At 36.7% G+C, this 19,071-nt stretch overlaps 1 protein-coding gene across 9 annotated transcripts in view; it reads left to right on the top strand.

The window, feature by feature from the left end:
- The window catches only part of RCBTB1 (RCC1 and BTB domain containing protein 1), a 90,487-nt gene extending 75,444 nt beyond the window's left edge, over positions 1-15,043 (top strand). For 8 of the 9 annotated variants that reach the window (XM_053665389.1, XM_053665388.1, XM_053665382.1 and 5 more), the window contains 3 exons: positions 1,280-1,431; positions 1,959-2,089; positions 13,738-15,043. In XM_053665389.1, the coding sequence (XP_053521364.1) occupies positions 1,280-1,431; positions 1,959-2,089; positions 13,738-13,878 (424 nt within the window). In that variant the 3' untranslated portion in view covers positions 13,879-15,043. Of the gene's footprint in view, positions 1-1,279; positions 1,432-1,958; positions 2,090-9,582; positions 12,131-13,737 lie in introns of those variants that run through there. The other variant, XM_053665387.1, reaches the window with a different exon arrangement.
- The last annotated feature ends 4,028 nt before the right edge of the window (positions 15,044-19,071 follow it).

Here is a 19,071-nt window from a genome sequence, read left to right as displayed (position 1 = left end):
TTTCAGGAGTTCTTTGTATAAAGGTGATGGAACTTTGTATTTATTAATAACTGTTTGGACTGTTGCTCCCTGATGTTGCCACTACAGAGAAAGAATCACAAAAAGTCAGACCATTGAGAATTAAACTGGCCATTTACAAGTGTTTTTATAAGTGTAGTTAAAAACCTATTTACAAAATAATTTGTTTAAGGGAATCAAAAAGCTCTATGTCATTCATTACTTAAGGGAATAAATATCTGCACCAAGGTATTCATTGAAAAATGAACTGGAAATGTTTCTGTTTGAACCTGTGGACAACCAGGCTATTCCTTTCTTGTATAGTTTTCTGACCCATTTTTATCTATTATTCCTTGCTTAGACATTCATTTCTTTTTACTCCTCAGATGAAGTAATTCCTTAGGTAAGTGGAGCCATTCTTCTGGAATTCTGGATGAAGTTTGAAAACATTTCATGTTTATTTACACTGTATCTCATTTTAGAAGGATTTAAAAAGATGATATTTTTTTAAATTATGAAGTATGTCATACTTTAAGAAAATCTAATATTCAGAAATCAGTTCCTCATACAGGTGGATTTCTACATGTTAATACAATACAAAAAGACCCACCTAGGTTTATTGATATTATGGCTGTCCTAGTGAATGTGTTTTATAAATACAGTAGTAACAGGCTTGGAAGGAGAGGAAAGGGAGCAGGGCAACGTAAAAAACCAAAATAGGAAGTGACGGCCATTTTGAACATGAGTCAGAAAAAAAAGGAAAATTGTCTGTAAGGTAATACAGCAATAATCAGTTTAACTATAATTCAGTTAACATTAAAACAGTTTTAAGAGTATGCTGACTGCATAAAACAAAACAAAAGAAAGCCAAATGAGTCATTTGAATGTGTTACTTTGTAGTGATAAGTTTGAACTCTCATTTCTGAATTTCTTTTAATATCATTGTTTAAAATATATTTCTGTACATCTTTTAAAAAGAAAGTGAGCAAAAAGTCTTTATATGAGGGCGGACTGCCAAATAGAATTAGTAGCACTGCAGAAGTGCTAGGTTCTCCTAGGCTCTACATATAATTCTTAATATATCATAGGAGGTACTCATTAAAAATGAAAGTGAGTATATGTAAAAGGCAAATATAAAAATTCTTGTACATGGAATATTTTTTAGGGTGCTAAAGATTCATGATCCTAGTGTGTACAAAGCCAATTATAATAGTTAAAGATACCTATAATACATGCTTATCTTACTCCACCAACTGAATTGACTTTTGCTGTTCTATTTTAGGTGTGAGCACTTTCGATCCATGTTCCAGTCTTATTGGAATGAGGATATGAAAGAAGTGATAGAAATAGACCAGTTTTCTTACCCAGTGTATCGTGCCTTTCTCCAGTTCCTCTACACAGACACAGTTGACCTACCACCTGAAGATGCTATAGGTACTTCAGCCACATTGGGAGTGGCCAGATCACATGGTCAAAAATATATATCCTCTTCTTCTTATGGTATTGAAATATGAAAAGTTTCAGATTCATTGGCTTTTATATGGCTTTTTAAAATATTTGAAATAAATATTTTTTAAAATAACATTGCATGGTTGTGGTTAATAATTATGGACACAGTTTATGACTGTGGACTTATTTTAATTTTTTAATGTTGAAGTATAATTTCATAATGGATTTAGCATGCCATTTTGGAAACAAGTTGAGGGGGGAAACTTCATTTTTTCCTTTTCTTTGTACCATAATAAAAATTGTATAAAGTGAGTACAAAGAGTGGTATGTTTGGGAAGTCAGGGAGGTAGAAAGTAACAAAGAGAACTTATTTAATTGAACTCTGAATATTATTCATTAAGAAACTTATACTGAATTACCAGCATAACTGTGCATCAAAATTAAATATATACATATAAACTATAGAAGATTATCATAAAATGTATAAAAATGTCTACACTTTTAACTTTTAGGCCTTTTGGATTTGGCAACATCTTACTGTGAAAACAGACTGAAAAAACTTTGTCAGCGCATTATCAAGAGGGGAATCACTGTGGAGAATGCCTTTTCATTATTCTCTGCTGCAGTCAGATATGATGCAGAGGTAATGTAAAACCACAAACGGGAACTTAAACCACTATTAACTACCCGTGTGCTCCTTTCTCTCCTTTTTCTCACTGAGACAAGGACTATGATGAGTAACTTCCCTTACATTTAGGAAATCAGTGAAGTGAATGATCCCTGAATAATGAAATCCGGTCTTGCTCCTTCATTCTCTGTTCATTGTTTCAAAAATGGTTATTCCTCTACTTTCATTTTTAACTAAGATAAGAAACTGAGGTCCCAGCAGCTGTACTACAGGTTGGAATATGAAGTGCACACCTGATTAGACTAACAAACAGCATATTTTAGTTCATCAAGGTCAGCATTTATATATTTTTTAAGACCCACTTTGTTGTCTCCCTGCTACCCTGTCATTAGTCATGGATGCCATATGGTTTATATCTGTGTATGCTCTGAAATTCTATCATTGTCTAATTATAACACATTATTCATGTGTGAAGAACTTGTTCAGGACTCTTTGTTTGTTTTGCAATGGATTGGATTCTTTTGGGATTCATGGATTTATAAAGAGTCTGTGAATGAAGGGGCTTTTAGGAGTCTGAAATTTTGTTTATATGTGTTTTCTCTTTTTATCTTTTTTTTAGAGAGAGAGAGAGAGAAACATCAATTTGTTGTTTCACTTATTTATGCATTCATTGGTTGATTCTTATGTGTGACCTGATTGGGAATTGAACTCTCAACCTGGGTGTGTTAGGACAACACTCTAACCAACTGAGCTACCCTGCCAGGGCCTTATGTGTATTTTTTTGAAGTGAAGAACCAAAGCATCATCGGATTGTAAGCTCCTCATGAGTAGGGACTTGATCTTATTCATCTGCATACCCTACAGGGCCTGGCACATAATAGGTTTGGGATAATAAATGTTTGTTGAACCACCTGAAGGGAGCTTTAGGCTGGTATGGTTGATTTTACAAATTCATAGGGAATAACAGGTAGAGAGCAGTAGTTTTGGAGTTCAAGATGTCTAGTTAGGATATTTACCCTAAGTGGCACAATTTATCTGTTCTTATAAGTATTTTGTCATCACATGATGAGGTAATACCTGATATCAGGAAATTTACCAAACACTACAAAGATCTGCACTATGGCCTTGGAGATGGGTGAAGGACAGACTTCATTTTTATGCAATTAAGAATCAAAGTTGATCATTACGTCTTCTGTTTTCTTTTTTTGTTTGTTTTTTTTAATATATTTTATTGATTATGCCATTACAGTTGTCCCATTTCCCACCCTTTATTCCCCTCCACCCTGCACACCCCCTCACCCACATTCCTCCCCTTTGTTTTATGTCTATGTGTCACAAGTGCTTTACATTCTATATATCCCATACTATTCTTGCCCTCCCCCCTGTCTAGTTTTTATCTAACATCTGTGCTACTTATTCTCTGTACTTTCTACCCCCTTCTCCTCCTCCCACTCCCCTGTTGCTTACCCTCCATGTGATCTCCATTTCTGTGGTTCTGCTCCTGATCTAGCCATCCTCTTAGTTTGCTTTTGTGTTAGGTGTGGTTGTTAATAACTGAGTTTGCTGTCCTTTCCCTGTTCCTATTTTTTATCTTCTTTTTCTTAGATAAGTCCCTTTAATGTTTTATATAATAAGGGCTTGGTGATGATGAACTCCTTGAACTTAACTGAGAAGCACTTTATCTGTCCTTCTATTCCAAATGAAAGCTTTGCTGGATAAAGCAATCTTGGATGGAGGTCTTTGGATTTCATGACTTGGAATACTTGTTTCCAGCCCCTTCTTGCCTGTAAGGTCTCTTCTGAGAACTCAGCTGACAGTCTGATGGGAACTCCTTTGTAGGTGACTGTCCCCTCATCTCTTGCTGCTTCTAGAATTCTCTCCTTCATTTTAATCTTGGCTAATGTAATGATGATGTGCCTTGGTGTGTTCCTTCTTGGGTCCAACTTCCTTGGGACTCTCTGTATTTCCTGGACTTCTGGAAGTCTATTGCCTCTGCCAGATTGGGGAAGTTCTCCTTTATTATTTGTTCAAATAAGTTTTCCACTTTTGCTGTTTCTCTTCCCCTTCTGGTACCCCTATACTTTGAATGTTGGAACATTTAAAGATATCCTGGAGGTTCCTAAGCCTCTCCTCATTTTTCTGAATTCTTGTTTCTTCATCCTTTTCTGTTTGGTCATTTTTTTCTTCCTTCTGGTCCACTCCCTTGATTTGAGTCCCAGTTTCCTTTCCATTACTATTGGTTTCCTGTACATTTCCCTTCATTTCAATTAGTTTATCCTTCATATGTTCCTCTACTTTGTGACTAAAATCAACCAGTTCTGTGAACATCCTAATCATCAGTGTTTTGAACTGTGCATCTGATAGGTTGGCTATCTCTTGGTTGCTTAGAAGTATTGGCTCTGCTCTGGGGCTTTGAGCTATTCTTGAGCCGTAATGTTTTGGTCAGGTCATGCCTGTTAGAAATGAGGGGCGGAGCCTTAGGTGTTCACCAGGGTGGGGCAACCCACGTTGCTGGGTTATGATGCTGTATGTGTGGGCGCAGTCAGAGAGGGGCAATGGCATTTGTTCCGCTCTCTCTCTGATTTTGGTCCCCTCTGCTGCTTCCCACAAGCAAACCGGGTACCCCTGGTGCCAGCTCCCGGGTGGGTGGGCCTGTGCACCCTCCAGGACCCTGTGGGTCTCTCCAACAAACTGTCTTTGAGCCTGGGAGCTTCTCCCAGCACCTGAACCCTGAAAGTTTTTCTAGTTGGTGCTTTTAGGCTTTAATTCCTGTCACTGGGGCCCTAGCCTGCTCGGTCTGTCTCACTGCTTGCTCCTTCACCTGGTTTATCTGAGTGTGAATCTGTGACCTCGGTCAGCCAGCCACCTGGTCTGCCTGTTGCCACCCCATGCCTGGGATCTGCCAACGGCCGCCTGTGCACCTGGGTCTGCTGGCCACATTTTTCTGTGCAACCCAACTCCACCAGCCGCTGACTCTGCCCCTCTTATTGGTCTGGCTGAATGGTTGGTTGTTGTCAAATATCCATACAGTTCAATTTTCTGTGTTTTGGTTGTGTTTTTGTTACTAAAACTTTGTTGTCTTTAAACTTGGTTGTGCAAAGAGGCACAATGTTTCCACCTATGCCTCCATCTTGGCCAGAAGTCTTAAGTCTTCTATTTTCAATTGTATCCTATTTTTATTTGAAATTATATTATGATTATAAATATTTGATAAGGCCAAATATATGTGACTTTCTCTGTAACCCTTCAATAGAGGGAATAATGATCAAAGGATATATTTTTTAAAGATTTAATTGATACACTTTTTTAGAGATGGGTGGGGAGGGAGAAAGAAAGAGAGTGAACTGTCAGTGTGTGTTTGCCTCTTGCATGCCCCCTTTTGGGGACCTGGCCCACAACCCAGGCATGTGCCCTGAGTAGTAATTGAACCAGTGACCATTTGGTTTTCAGGCCAGCACTCTATCCACTGAGCCACACCAGCTAGGGCCAAAGGATATTTCTAATAGAAAATAAAGTATAGTTTTTTTTCTCCTACCCTTTGATACCATAAGCTTCTTTATGGGAAATGCTATTTATTATTTTATTTTTTTTCTTTTTCTTGAATTAATTGGCGGTGATACTGGTTAACATAATGAAACTGGTATCAGGTGCATGATTCCATAACATGTCATCTGTACATTGTGTGTTCACCACCCTAAGCCAAGTCTTCTTCTATTACCATTTATACCCCTATGCCCTCGTATACCTACCCCTGCTCTGCCTCTGGCAGTCACCACACCATTGTCTGTTCATGAGTCTTTCTCTCCATTTTTTTCTTTCAGCTTAATCATTCCACCTCCCCACCTGGCCCATAAACCTTCCAACCCTCCCTCTCTACAGCTATCAGTCTTCTCTCTATAAGTCTATGTTGCTTGTTCCTTTTGTTCATTAGATTCCACATATGAGTGAAATCATATGGTAATTGTCTTTCTCTTACTGTCTTATTTCACTTAGTATCTTGCTGTTCAGGTCCATCCATGCTGTTGCAGAGTAAGATTGCCTTCTATTTTATGGCTGAGTAGTATTCCATTGTGTAAATGTACCACAGCCTTTTTTGTCTACTCATCTACTGATGATCACTTGGGCTGCTTCCAAATCCTGGATGTTGTAAATAATGCTGCAGTGAACATAGATGTGCATATATTCTTTTGAATTAGTGGTTCAGATTTCTTCAGATAAATTCACAGAAGTGGAATTGCCAGATCACCAGGCAGTTGTATTTTTAAATTTTTGAGGTAACTCTGTACTGCTTTCCACATTGGCTGCACCAGTCACATTCTCACCACCAGTGCTGAGGGTTACCTTTTCTCCACATCCTTGCCAACACTTGTAGTTTGTTAATTTATTGATGATAGCTTTTTCAGACAGGTGTGAGGGGATATCTCGTGGTTTTAATTTGCAAGAAATGCTATTTCTTTAGACTTAAATTTTACCCTATGATATAATTTTTAAATTGGGCAGAGCCTTTTCTCTCCAATTGGTGATTGATTTTAGAATCTTTTCTGTGTTTCTGTATATTCCTTCTCACTGCTGGTGAGTTCCAAATTCTTGGGATGGGATGTTGATGGCTAAAACCACCTGGACAGAGGGAAACATCTTGGCTGTAGTAGTTAGAAATTTCTTCCTCACTTCCAGCTAATGTGTACCTCAGAAAGTTTACAGAAAAAGTCTTATGTCAACTGATCATTTCCTTGATTAGTTTTCTTTTTTTTTCATTTTCAGTATAAATACATTAAAAACTCTCTGTTTTTGAGACCACAAACACATATGGTCCCTCAGAGTCTACTATAATATGAGCATGTACTTAGTACTCAAAAATAAACATCAGGTTAAAAGAATAAATGAATACATTTGAAACACCTAATCACAAAGCTGTGCTTATTAAAAAAACTTTTTAAAAGTCTACCAACACAGTTAATATAGAAAATTAGAAAATAGAAGACAAAAATAAAAAGAATCACTTCTTTTAATGAGAATCACTTCTTTTAATGATTTTTTGTTTCATTTTTAATATGTTTTATTGAATATGCTATTATAATTGTCCCACTTCCTTCCACCCTGCACACCACCTCCCACTGACATTTCCCTCCTTTAGTTCAAGTCCGTGGGTCGTACATATAAATTCTTTGGCTTCTACATTTCCTATACTATTCTATCCTCCCTTCGTCTATTTTCTTTTTTTTTTTTTTAATTTAATTTATCTTTAGAAGGGAAGGGAGGAGAGAGGGAGAGAAATATCAATGTACGGTTGCTTCTTGTGCATCCCCTGCTGGGAATGGCACCTGGTGGGAACTGGCCTGCAACCCAGGCATGTGCCCTGACTGGGAATCGAACCGCGATCTTTTGGTTCATAGGCCCGTGCTCAATCCATTGAGCTACACCAGCCATGGCTTTTTTTAGAGAGAGGGGAAGAGAGGGAGTGAATCATCAGTGACCTGGGTCACAACCCAGGCATGTGCCCTGACTGGGAATCAAACAGGGAACCCTTTGGTTAGCAGGCTGGTGCTTAATACACTGAGCCGCAGCAGCCAGGGCCTGCCTCTGTCTATTTTCTACCCACCATTTATGCTACTTACTCTTTGTATCTTTTTCCCCTCTCTCCCTGTACCACTCCCCCAGTGATAACTCTCCATGTGATCTCCATATCTGTGGTTCTGTTCCTGTTCTAGTTGTTTGCTTAGTTTCTTTTAGGTTTGGTTGTTAATCGCTGTGAGTTTGTTGTCATTTTATTGTTCATATTTTTAATCTTTTTCTTAGATAAGTCCCTTTAACACTTCATAAAATAAGGGCTGGGTGATGATGAACTCCTTTGACTTGACCTTATCTGGGAGGCACTTTATCTGTCCATCCATTCTAAATGATAGCTTTGCTGGATATAGTAATCTTGGATGTAGGTCCTTGCCTTTAATGACTTGGAATACTTCTTTCCAGCCCTTTCTTGCCTGCAAAGTTTCTTTTGAGACATCAGCTGATAGTCTTATGGAAACTCCTTTGTAGGTAACTGTCTCCTTTTCTCTTGCTGCTTTTAAGATTCTCTCCTTATCTTTAATCTGGGGTAATGTAATTATGATGTACTTTTATGTGTGCTTCCTTGGGTCCAACTTCTTTGGGACTCTCTGAGCTTCCTGGAGTTACTGAAAGTTTATTTTCTTTGCCCGATTGGAGAAGTTCTTTTTCATTATATTTTCAAATAAGTTTTCCATTTGTTGCTCTTCCTCTTCTCCTTCTGGCACTCCTATGATTCATATGTTGGGACATTTGAAGTTGTCCCAGCTGTTCCTCAGCCTCTCCTCGTTTTTTTGAATTCTTGTTTCTTCTGTTCTGGTTGAATGTTTATTTTTTCCTTTTGCTTCAAACCGTTGATTTGAGTCCCAGTTTCCTTCTCATCACTGTTGGTTTCCTGTATGTTTTCCTTCACTTCACTTTTCATAGCCTTCTTTTTTTCCCTCTAATTTGAGACCATATTCAACTAATTCTGTGAGCTTCCTGATTACCAGTGTTTTGAACTGTGCATCTGATAGGTTGGCTATCTCTTTATTGATTAGTTGTATTTTTCCTGGAGGTTTCATCTGTCCTTGCATTTGGGCCAATTTTTTTTTTTTTTGTCTTGGTGGGCCTGTTATATAGTAAGGGGTAGAGGCTTAGGTTTTCACTAGGGCAGTGTAACCCTCATTCCTGCATTGCGACACTGGATGTGGGGGAGGGGTCCAAGAGGGACCAGTGCTGCTTGCTCTGCTCTCTGCTGGTTTTGAGTCACTTCCTCTGCTACCCACAATCAAATTGGGCCCTTCTGATGCTAATTTATGGATAGGTAGGTTTGCGTATGTTCTAGGACTTTGTGAGTCTCCCCAATGAACTCTCTCATAAGGCTGGGAGTTTCTCCCATTCCTCAACCAGAGGTTTTGAGCCTTTATTTCCCTGTACTGGAACCCTGGGTTACACAGTCTGTTTCACTCCCCAGTTTATCTGCAGGCAAATGTAGACCCGCCCTATCCACCAGCTGCTGCCTTGCCTACCCAGGTTCTCTAGCCTCCACCTTGCTATGATTCCTTTCTCTAGGTTGCCCATCTCGTGGTTGCCCATCTCTACCCCTCCTACTAGTCTGCATCAGTGATTCTTCTTACACTCCTTGGTTGTTGGACTTGCATACAGTTCAGTTTTCTGGCACTTCTGGTTGTTTTTTGTTTTTAAATTTGTTGTTGTCCTTCTTTTGGTTGTGTGAGGAGGCACAGTGTATCTGTCTACCTACACCTCTATCTTGGCCAGAAGTCTCTTCTTTTGGTTGTGATAAAAGTTACATATTGACTAACGTACTTTTAGATTTTATATCCTTAATGCTATCAAATGTAGTAAGTATATAAATGAAGTCTTTAGAATATAAAAGTAAAACCCACTTACTATATCTGTTAGTTGATAGGAAGCTACTACTAAGCCAGTTGAAATTAACTGCAAAATCTATTGTTTTTCAGGAGCTTAACTTTGGGATACCAGATGACTTTTCCTTCATTCTGTGGGTTGAAATGCTAGGAGATGGAGACTACCTGCTTCTTACATTTCTTCCCTTTTCTATAAATGTTATTGTTGTTCCTCCATACCTCCTTTGACAAGATAATTTTGAAGCAAATGTGCACAAATAAAAGCAACAAAAATGTATGGATCGATACAAAGAATTTTGAAAGTAGCTAACTCTTGTGGAGCCTTTGCGTTATGAATACATTGTCAAACTGTCTAAATTTTAACGCAGTGAAAAAGGACTTGGAGAAGAAGCACTTAAATATTTCTCTAGCACAAATCCAAATAAATATTGACATCAAGGGAGAAAATGGAGTAAAATACTGTCTCAGGATAGTTTTGTGTCACATCATAAAAAATTTGAAATGCTTCTGTTTATACTATTTCAGTAAATTTTTGTTTTCTCTGTATATTTGAACTTTAGGAGAAATAGTTGGGAAGAATTATTTGTTTAACCAGATTACAGAACTTTCTAGAAAATTCTACTTGTTAAGCAACTTATGTCTTAGAATTTTGTTCTTTTGGTAAGCCATAAATATGACTTTAGAAATCTAATCCCAAAATTGGTTTGGGATGTGATATTGGAAAACTTTGTGCTGAAGTCAGATGGTCAGCATTTTTTATTCTTTTTGAGGGCCAAATTAAAAGTTATATATCATCAGTAGATTGTAAATATTTTTTGAGTAGTGAGAGAAAGCACCTTTATTTTTTCCATATTGTTAGATATTTAAGTACATTCTAAAAAAACAAAACCATTTTAGTCTGTAATATTTTATACTCGATATATTATAAAATGAATTCTAGACTTACAGTTTTGGGGTTTTTTATTACAGTTATTTTAACAAGTTTAGACAAAGGTGTGATTCACCATATCTTGCCATCTGAATGTGTCTCAAGGTTGGTTTGTGACATGGAATAACAACTTGTTTTCAGAATATGTATAATGATTGAAATAATTAAATCAAATGTTTAAAAATTTGGAATGATGGTACTTCCTTTTGACCCAGCAAGTCCACTCCTGTGATTATACCCTCAAATCCTTTTGAACACCAGTTCGAAAGGACCTATGCACCCCTATGTTCATAGCAGCATTATTTATAGTAGCAAAGTACCAGAAACAGCCTAAGTGCCTATAAGTAAATGAGTGGATCAAAAAACTGTGGTACATTTACACAATGGAATACTACGCAGCAGAAAGAAAGAAGAAACTCCTACCCTTTGTAATGCATGGATGGAACTGAAGAATATTATACTAAATGAAATAAGCCAGGCAGTGAAAGACAAATACTATATGGTCTCACTTATAAGAGGAACTTAATCAACAGAACAAACAAATGAGCAAAATAGAACCAGAGGCATGGAACAGATTGACAGTGAACAGAGGAGAGGCAGGTAAGGAGGGAAGGAAGGGGAGAAGTCAAGGCACATGTATGAAAAACTCATGGGAATGGACAACAGGTTGGTGATTGTGTGAACAAGGGGTGGGATGGACAGAGGAGAAAAAAGGAAGAAAATTGGGACAATTATAATAGAACAACAATAAAATTTTTAATTAAAAACTTTGGTGTGAAATTATAAATTATTTCAGATAGCAGTTTTAAATTTTTATCTTCCTTAATAATTACAAGTATTTTACACTGTTTGCTTCAGAACCCCTTTCTAATAATTTCACCACAAATTGTCTTAAACATGGACTTTAGTTTCCAAAATACCAACAACACTGCATTAGACCTTGAATCTCCCACTTCCTTATTCCATGGTCCTTGAGAAGACTCTTTCATCCTGTCATGAATTTTATTCATCTGCTGGTGAAGTGATCATTCTTGTTTTATTTAAAGTCCAGCAGTCCTCTTACAGTTGACATATTGGTTGGGTAAGAGTTGCATTTTCTTTTGTTGGCAATTGAAGATCTGTTCATTTGAAGAATGAGGTGAACAGATCATGCAGGTTCTTACAATATTTCAGAATTATCAGAAGGATGTTTATCTAATTCACACATCAGAGCAAACTGCATCAGGGCACTGTGTGAATCAGTTGCTGTGTGAATCAGCTTGGCTCTGGCAGTCTCAAAATTCATGCAAACTTGAGGATTCCAGTTTTCTCTCCCTTCAAGTGCATTCAATGCTTTCTTTTCCATAGATCTGATCTGCCTTCACCAAGGTTCAGTTACTTTTTTAAACAATGGATATTTAGATTATTTTCAGCATTCTCTAGGTATATACTTTTATTGTTTGAAACTGTTAAACATTGTTGAATACTGAGAAATCTCACAAACTGAAACTAATTGAAGGGGAAGAGAAGCTAGTTTGATGTATTTTTATTGATAAGTAAACTGATTTGTAATTGGAAGTGCCATTTGTATTTTTATACTATACAAAAAAGTTCTTAAGGTTTGTGCTTGTAATCTGTAATTAGTAAACTGAAGAAAAACTCATTTCTCATACATACTATAAAGATCTTGTATTCCAAATTAGTCGACACAGAAGTGATAAGATTTTACAGTGCTAGAATTTAGTGTGCTCTTCTTTCTCTTTGAATTTAAAATTATGTAATTAAAAGTTAGTATTTAAAGATCCTTATCTGATAGATTACATGGTTTGAAGAACTTTCTTGCTCATGTCTGGCTATTCCTAAGTTATGTGTAAATTAGTTTTCGGTTGTTGATAAATAAGAGTGAAGTATGACTTGTTTCCCTGTGAAATCTAATTTAGTCCCTAGAGCTATTTATTAACCCTTGAGTTATAGTACCAAGAATAATGCTTTTTCTTTAGTAATAATGTGAGGTAAAATATATATAATTTAACACAGAGCTTTCAGCTGTACATTTATTCTGCTCACTGGGAATCTCTTATCAAAAATATTGATCCAGAGATCTGTTAACATTTTAATGCATTTTGAATTATCTATAAAATGAAACTCTGTAGCAGCTGGCTGATGCACATTAGATGGGGATTATCTTTTACTAGTTATATACCTGCAAGGTGTGGGGGCATTTTTCAGCTAGGAACAGAGGGATCCTTAGGATAAAGAAGTCCATGTTTTCAGTGGTGTGCACTGGGAAAGAAAAAAGGTGTGTGTCCACATGTTTGTGTGGGTCCTTCTCCACTCTGCCTAAAATTTTCATCTATGGTGGCTGGAAATGTGGAACCAAGACTGTGCAGTTTAAATGTTGAGTTCCTGGTTTGATAGAACCCTGAGTACTTTCACTAGATCCAGCCACATAATCAAGCTATTTGTGCTAAGAGCTTTTACTGGGACTTGTTTTTATACACTTAGTCTTTGTATATATTCCAGGTACCTACTTGACTTAATAAATACATGTTCCAACATATAAAGGAACAAAAAAATATTATAGTAGAGTTTTGCTGGGGATGACAGGATGTATTCCTGGGAATACATCCCCAGGAATCCTTTCTGCTAGGCAGAAATAGAGTTTTTAATTGTTCTGGTTTACCACTTGTGTATGTCACTTTCTTGAATGTTGGTAGTTGGTGATTTCCATTTGTCAGACTGAAAAAAAATCTGTGCTTATCCTTTTTTATATTAACCTTCTGAGAAATTGGTGTGGCAGAAGTTGTGTATTATTAAAGGTATTTTTATTTAGGAGAGCTTGAAAGTGAAATTTTTTTAAATGTGTCTGTCACTTTAGATTAACTATACCTCTTCATCACTCCTCTATTTCTTATAGTCTTCTATTCTTTAATCTAAATAACCCACATCTTAATTCTTTTCTCTGACTTCTTGAATGTGGCAAAACATATCATATGGACTAAAGTTGCTTTCAGCTTTTTCAAATAATCTCTTTAAGTATGACTAGACCATGCGATAACCAAGAGGAAGCTTCCCCTCATAGATGGTGTGTGCGTGTGCATATCGTTTTGAAGAGTCAGATGAGATAGGGGACCCACTGCTCTTACTGTGTTGTGAGTAAATAGTACATATTTTTGACACATACTTGTCACCTGTTTGCCTAATTTGAGGTGTTTAGACTCATCTGTCTTTTCTGGGGGAGTGCAAGATCCTTGGGGTGAGGGATTTGGAGACAAGTAATGCAATAAAAATTAATTTTTAAAAGGCCTTTTCTTGTTTTTATATTTGTTGTGTGTGTCCAGGATTTAGAAGAATTCTGCTTTAAGTTTTGCATCAATCATTTGACAGAAGTTACACAGACTGCAGCATTTTGGCAAATGGATGGCCCTCTGCTAAAGGAATTCATTGCTAAAGCCAGTAAATGTGGAGCCTTTAAGAACTGAAGTCAAGGCTGCTGGGTTTTGTGTGAGTCCTCTGGGACACTGGTGATGGTGTGTCCTTTGTGTTCCACTGGTGATATAATTCTGCAGGTAAAAAAACATCAGGTTCTTTTTTTCTTTAAATCTGAGACACAGTTCTCTCTGCAGGAATATATAAAAGTATGACTTTTCCTGAACCTACTTTAAACAACTCTTGTATCCAGATACATATATTTTAAATGTGACTATAGGTTTGATTGGAATATTGTAATGGCTGAAAGTTTAACTGGTTATTTCTTTGTTTTTTATTAGGGGAATTTCTGAACTTGGAAAGGGGAAGTTTGTGACAATTTTCCTGGCTCATATACCAACAACCCTTTTGACACTAGAAGTCAGGATAGTTTGTGAATTGTGAGGTAGACATAGAGGCCCAACCATAAATTAAAGATGCTGATGTTGGGGCTTGTTGAAATGTTGCATTAGTTGCTAGTTCAACTGCCTTACTGTGAAGGAATAGTTGACATCTTTTGAGATTTTCATTTCTGTGTTTGCACTATTGATGAACTTTTTCTTAATGGTGTATGAAAAACAATATTCAGTTTAGTGTGAGATAAATCTATTGAAATAATAATTATGTAAAGATAAATTTCTAGGTTAGCCAAAATTTTTCTTAAGACATAAGCACATAAAGAGTTGTAATTTAAAACTGTCCATAAAAAGTTGATGAGAGAAACTTTGGACAAAGGTAAATATTTTATAAAATTAGAATCTCCACTATTAATAATGTTTTATTAAAACTTGAGAACTCAAGTTTAAATTGCCCCTCACACATACCTTTTCCCCTATAAGTGCCAGTCATAAAAGGAAAACTGACATTGCCTCCCCAATTGTGGCTGTTAAATAATCAGGTCTGCTATGTCTGGACTTAATGGAATTTGTTTTTTATATCTAGGCAAAATCCATTACTAATTTGCTTATTTGAAATTTTGATAACTTTAACTTTTGATTTTCCTCTCTTTTTAAGTGTGTAGTGAACAAAATTATGTTTTTTTGTTGTTTTGGGGCGGGGGCCTGGTTGTGAAGTGTTATTTGATAGGTAAGAATATTTGACTTGAGTTTTATATGTGTCTGTTGAGTTTGCTTTTTTATGTTAATATTTTTATTTTTTAATTAAAAAATTATTGTTCAAGTACAGTTTTCTTTTACTCCCATCCCAGCCCACCCCCTCCCCCCAGTGCTCCCCACCTTCCTCCTATTTCCACCCCTGTTAGTTTTTGTCCATGTGTCCTCCATACTTGTTCCTGTGAGTCCCTCCCCTTTTCCCCTGAAATTCCCTCCTCTCTCCCCTCTGGAGTTTCCTTTATGAACAAAGCTTCATCTGCCCTCTGGCCCACACCTATTTCCATTAGTGGGAGCTCTCAGTAAACTCTTTCCTGCTTAGAAGGTCCTCCCATCTGACATTGAAGCCTACATACATTTTGAGTTAAATTAACAAGAAGGTGAAGATATGCAGCAATTACTTTTAGCAGTATTTTTAAGTGTGTGTGGTGGGTGGGGGGCGTGAGGGCCCAAATATAAGTATTCATTGATAGGTGAAATATGTACAAACCTGAAGTCCCAGCCAGACCCCTTTTCTTTGACCATGTTGCAAGTGATTAAAGCCCAGTCATTAGAGTTACTTCTGCACATGAAAGAATTTTTCATACTTGTTGATAGATGCGCATTAATTTATTAGTTATAATGGATAGTGTTTGTAACAACCACTGTTCTATAGGCTTATGATCTGGACAAAACATGAACTTCAGTATGTTTACTATTGCTCTTACTTGAAACAAATTTATAAAAAGCACAAATTAAAGTACTATGTCCATTTACATACATAGTTCATTCATTCAATAAATATTTACTGAGTTCCTAATATAGGTGAAGAAGCACTTCTTATATTACTAAGTAATTTGTGTGAATGTGTATGTAGTGAAGTATTTCAAAATTACTTGAGTGTCTTTTTTTTCTTTAAATACACTTATTTTTCTACTTGGTTTTATTGTTAATCCTACAGGAGATAAAAACTGTTCTTTCAATTGCTTTTTTCATTTGTTATAATAATGAAAGCCAAAGTACTCATATTTCTTAAAATAGCCATAAATGTACTCTTAAACTCCTTACTGGAACAATGTTTGATACTCTAATGTATAGGTTGTGTTTATGCAATGTTTAGAATCACACATAATAAATCAGGTAATCTGTTAGAACAGGCATTTGGTTGTGCCTCCTCCCCCAAATCAATAATATACTGCCAAAAAAGGAAGGAAATTCTGACATGGTATAACTTATACAAATCTTGATGAAATTATGCTAAATTAATAAAAAGTCACAAAAGGACAAAGACTGTATGATTCCACTTAATATGAGATACCTAGAGTAGTCAATTTCAGAGTTAGAAGTTACAGTTGTGGGCCCTGGCTAGTGTAGCTCAGTGGATTGAGCGCGGGCCTGCAAACCAAAGGATTGAGGTTCGATTCCCAGTCAGGGCACATGCCTGGGTTGCAGGCCAGTTCCCGGCAAGGGATGCACGAAAGGCAACCGTACATTGATATTTCTCTCCCTCTCTCCTTCCCTTCCCCTCTAAAGATAAATAAATAAAAAAATTTTTTTTAAAAGAAATTACCATTGTGGTTGCAAGGGACTTCAGGGAGGAGGAAATGGGGAGGTTAATAGATAGGTACAGAGTTAAGTTTTGCAAAATGAAGAGTTCTGTGACTGGAGGGTGGTGATGGTAAAAACAATGTGAATTTCCTTGATGCTATAGAACTGCACTTAAACATGGTTAGCATGGGAAATTTTATGTATATTCTGTAACAGTTTTTAGAAAATCAGTACTGAGTTCTAGCAGGTATCAGGCCAAAAACAGGTATCACCATACACATGTCAACTATTTCTCAACTACATACACACTCAACCTTATAGATCCTTTGATTTTATTTCTGCTGAAAGATAATACAGTTGAACTGTCACAGCAGAAAAATGGATCTGGATCCTTTGGGGTACTTATAAATGAAGACATAGTCCCTGTCCTCGAGGAATGTATAAATTGTTAGGAGTTAACACAATAACATATTTGTAAACAGCTTTTCATGATAGCAAGAGAAAATCTCATAGAATTATGAAAAGCGTATCTGAAGATGTTTGTGCAGTGTAGGGGAAAACATAAAAGTGTCCTTTTAGCTCATTTCCAAAACAACAGTTAAGTGGCACAAGCAGAAGCTAGCTTACAGGTGGGGGCTAATGAGCCTTCCAGAGGTTAACCTAAGCAAGTGTGTTTGATTAGGATGGAGAAAAGCCAGGGTCTATTAAGTGAAATACTGGCAAGGGGAGAGTGTGTGTGTGTGTGTGTGAGAACATTTATTTCTCATGGTGCCAGTCACCATGCCCTGTGCCACACATACATTTTTTCGTGCACACATTTTGTACCACAAGGTAAGCAGGATTAGGTGTGGATAGAATAAGTAAGTTGATTAAAGTTTCTCAGTAGTAAATGATATAGCTAAAGTACAAAGCCAGGTCTGTTTTAACAGTTTGTCTGGTATTTGCCTACTTTATAACTGAAATTCTTTCTTGTGAATGACAGATTACATTTGAAGGTGGAGGGACAAAGATTTTATTTAAAATAAAAATTATAGTGTCAAAACTATTACTCAGAGGGACAAAGATTTTCTTTAAAATAAAGAGCATAGTGTCAAAACTATTAACTCAGATAAGCTTTGCTATAGGATGTAATATCAGGGGAGGAAGTCGAGCTACAGTTATCTTCTAGACCAAGGGAAATTTTTATTCAGCAGGTCTGGGATGGAGTCTTAACTTTTATACTTTTTTAAGTTGCCCAGGTGATACTTCTGTGCAGGCAAATTGGAAAACCATCAATTTCAATTTTGTCCCTCAGGTAAGAATGACTTGGACTAGGGTGGCCTTTACAACAGGAATGGACACATTGTTTCATCTTCATCATATTCTTTCAACAGATACTTTGAGTACTTATTACATGCCAGATACCATGCTGAGACTCATATCAAATTCATTATGAATAAAATATAGCATTATTGTGAATCAGATTACTATAGTAAAAATTTAGAAATGTGAATGTAAGGTTTTCAGGGATGAGATATGATGGGGCATAAAAGTCTGACTTGTTTATTGTAAGGTTGAGAAAAATCTTAACTACCATTTTTTTTCATTCTTGCGTATTCTCACTGATGTTCTTATTCAGAATCCAGTTTTAAATTTCAGTGTTTATTTTGAAGATGATGTGTGCCCATGTAGTTTCTGTGGCTGAAAAGAAATTAAAAAAACAGACTGTGACAAGACAGGTACATTTGGTACAAGTAAAATAAAATATTCAAATTTATTATATCTTAGAGATATTATGGGCTGAAAATAGTCTCAAAAGATAAAAATAGTTTATGGATTTTCAACAAACATTTATCAAGCATGCTAGTGTTATAGGAAAATGAAGCAACCAGACACCGAGGGATTCTGGAGTACGATGTTTATTATTAACGTGCACGGGTCCAGAGGAGTAAGTCTCCAAATTCTGAGCCCCGAACAAAGGATTCTTAGGGTTTATATAGCCTACGGGGTCTTCCTGTCTACGTAGCAAAGCGAGATACAGAAGTGGAATGGGGTAATTAGTTCCATCTATGGGACAGAAGCAGAGTACAAAGGCTAAATGTGAAAATTAGTTCTATTAGCAGGGGTACTAGTCCCAGTCCTTGTGACTATCCTGCTGTTTGCTTTTCCCAGATGGCCTTATCACTCTCCCAGGGCGCCTGGGGTTTTGGGTGAACAAAGGTTTTCCAAAGCTTCCCATATCATTCCCCCCTTTTATGCTAAACAACATTAGTGCTTGTTTTAGCATAACAATATTTTTGTAGGAATAAACAAGTCCCCCCTTTTCCTGGATTCAGAGCATTAATGAGGTTTCTTTCCTCATCATTTTTCTCCTCCTGTGATCTACTATCAGGGAGGGGTTCCGAGGCCTTTTTCTCCTTTTGGACTATTATATACTTCTTTGTAGAACTACTTACATAGTTCTAACAAAGCAATCAAAGATTTAGAACAAAAAGAATACAGATGGTGTAAAGACCAGGTGTTTCCCTTGCTATTACCTATAATTCTAGTTCTATTATTGCAAAAGAGCAGTCAGAAACCAAGTTTTTTTTT

The sequence above is a fragment of the Artibeus jamaicensis genome, unplaced genomic scaffold (genome assembly GCF_021234435.1).
Source record: "Artibeus jamaicensis isolate MK-2021 breed Jamaican fruit bat unplaced genomic scaffold, CSHL_Jam_final contig_410, whole genome shotgun sequence".
Lineage (NCBI taxonomy): Eukaryota > Metazoa > Chordata > Mammalia > Chiroptera > Phyllostomidae > Artibeus > Artibeus jamaicensis.
The sequence above is the reverse complement of the archived record's forward strand: the minus strand, read 5'-3'. Positions and strand labels throughout refer to the sequence as shown.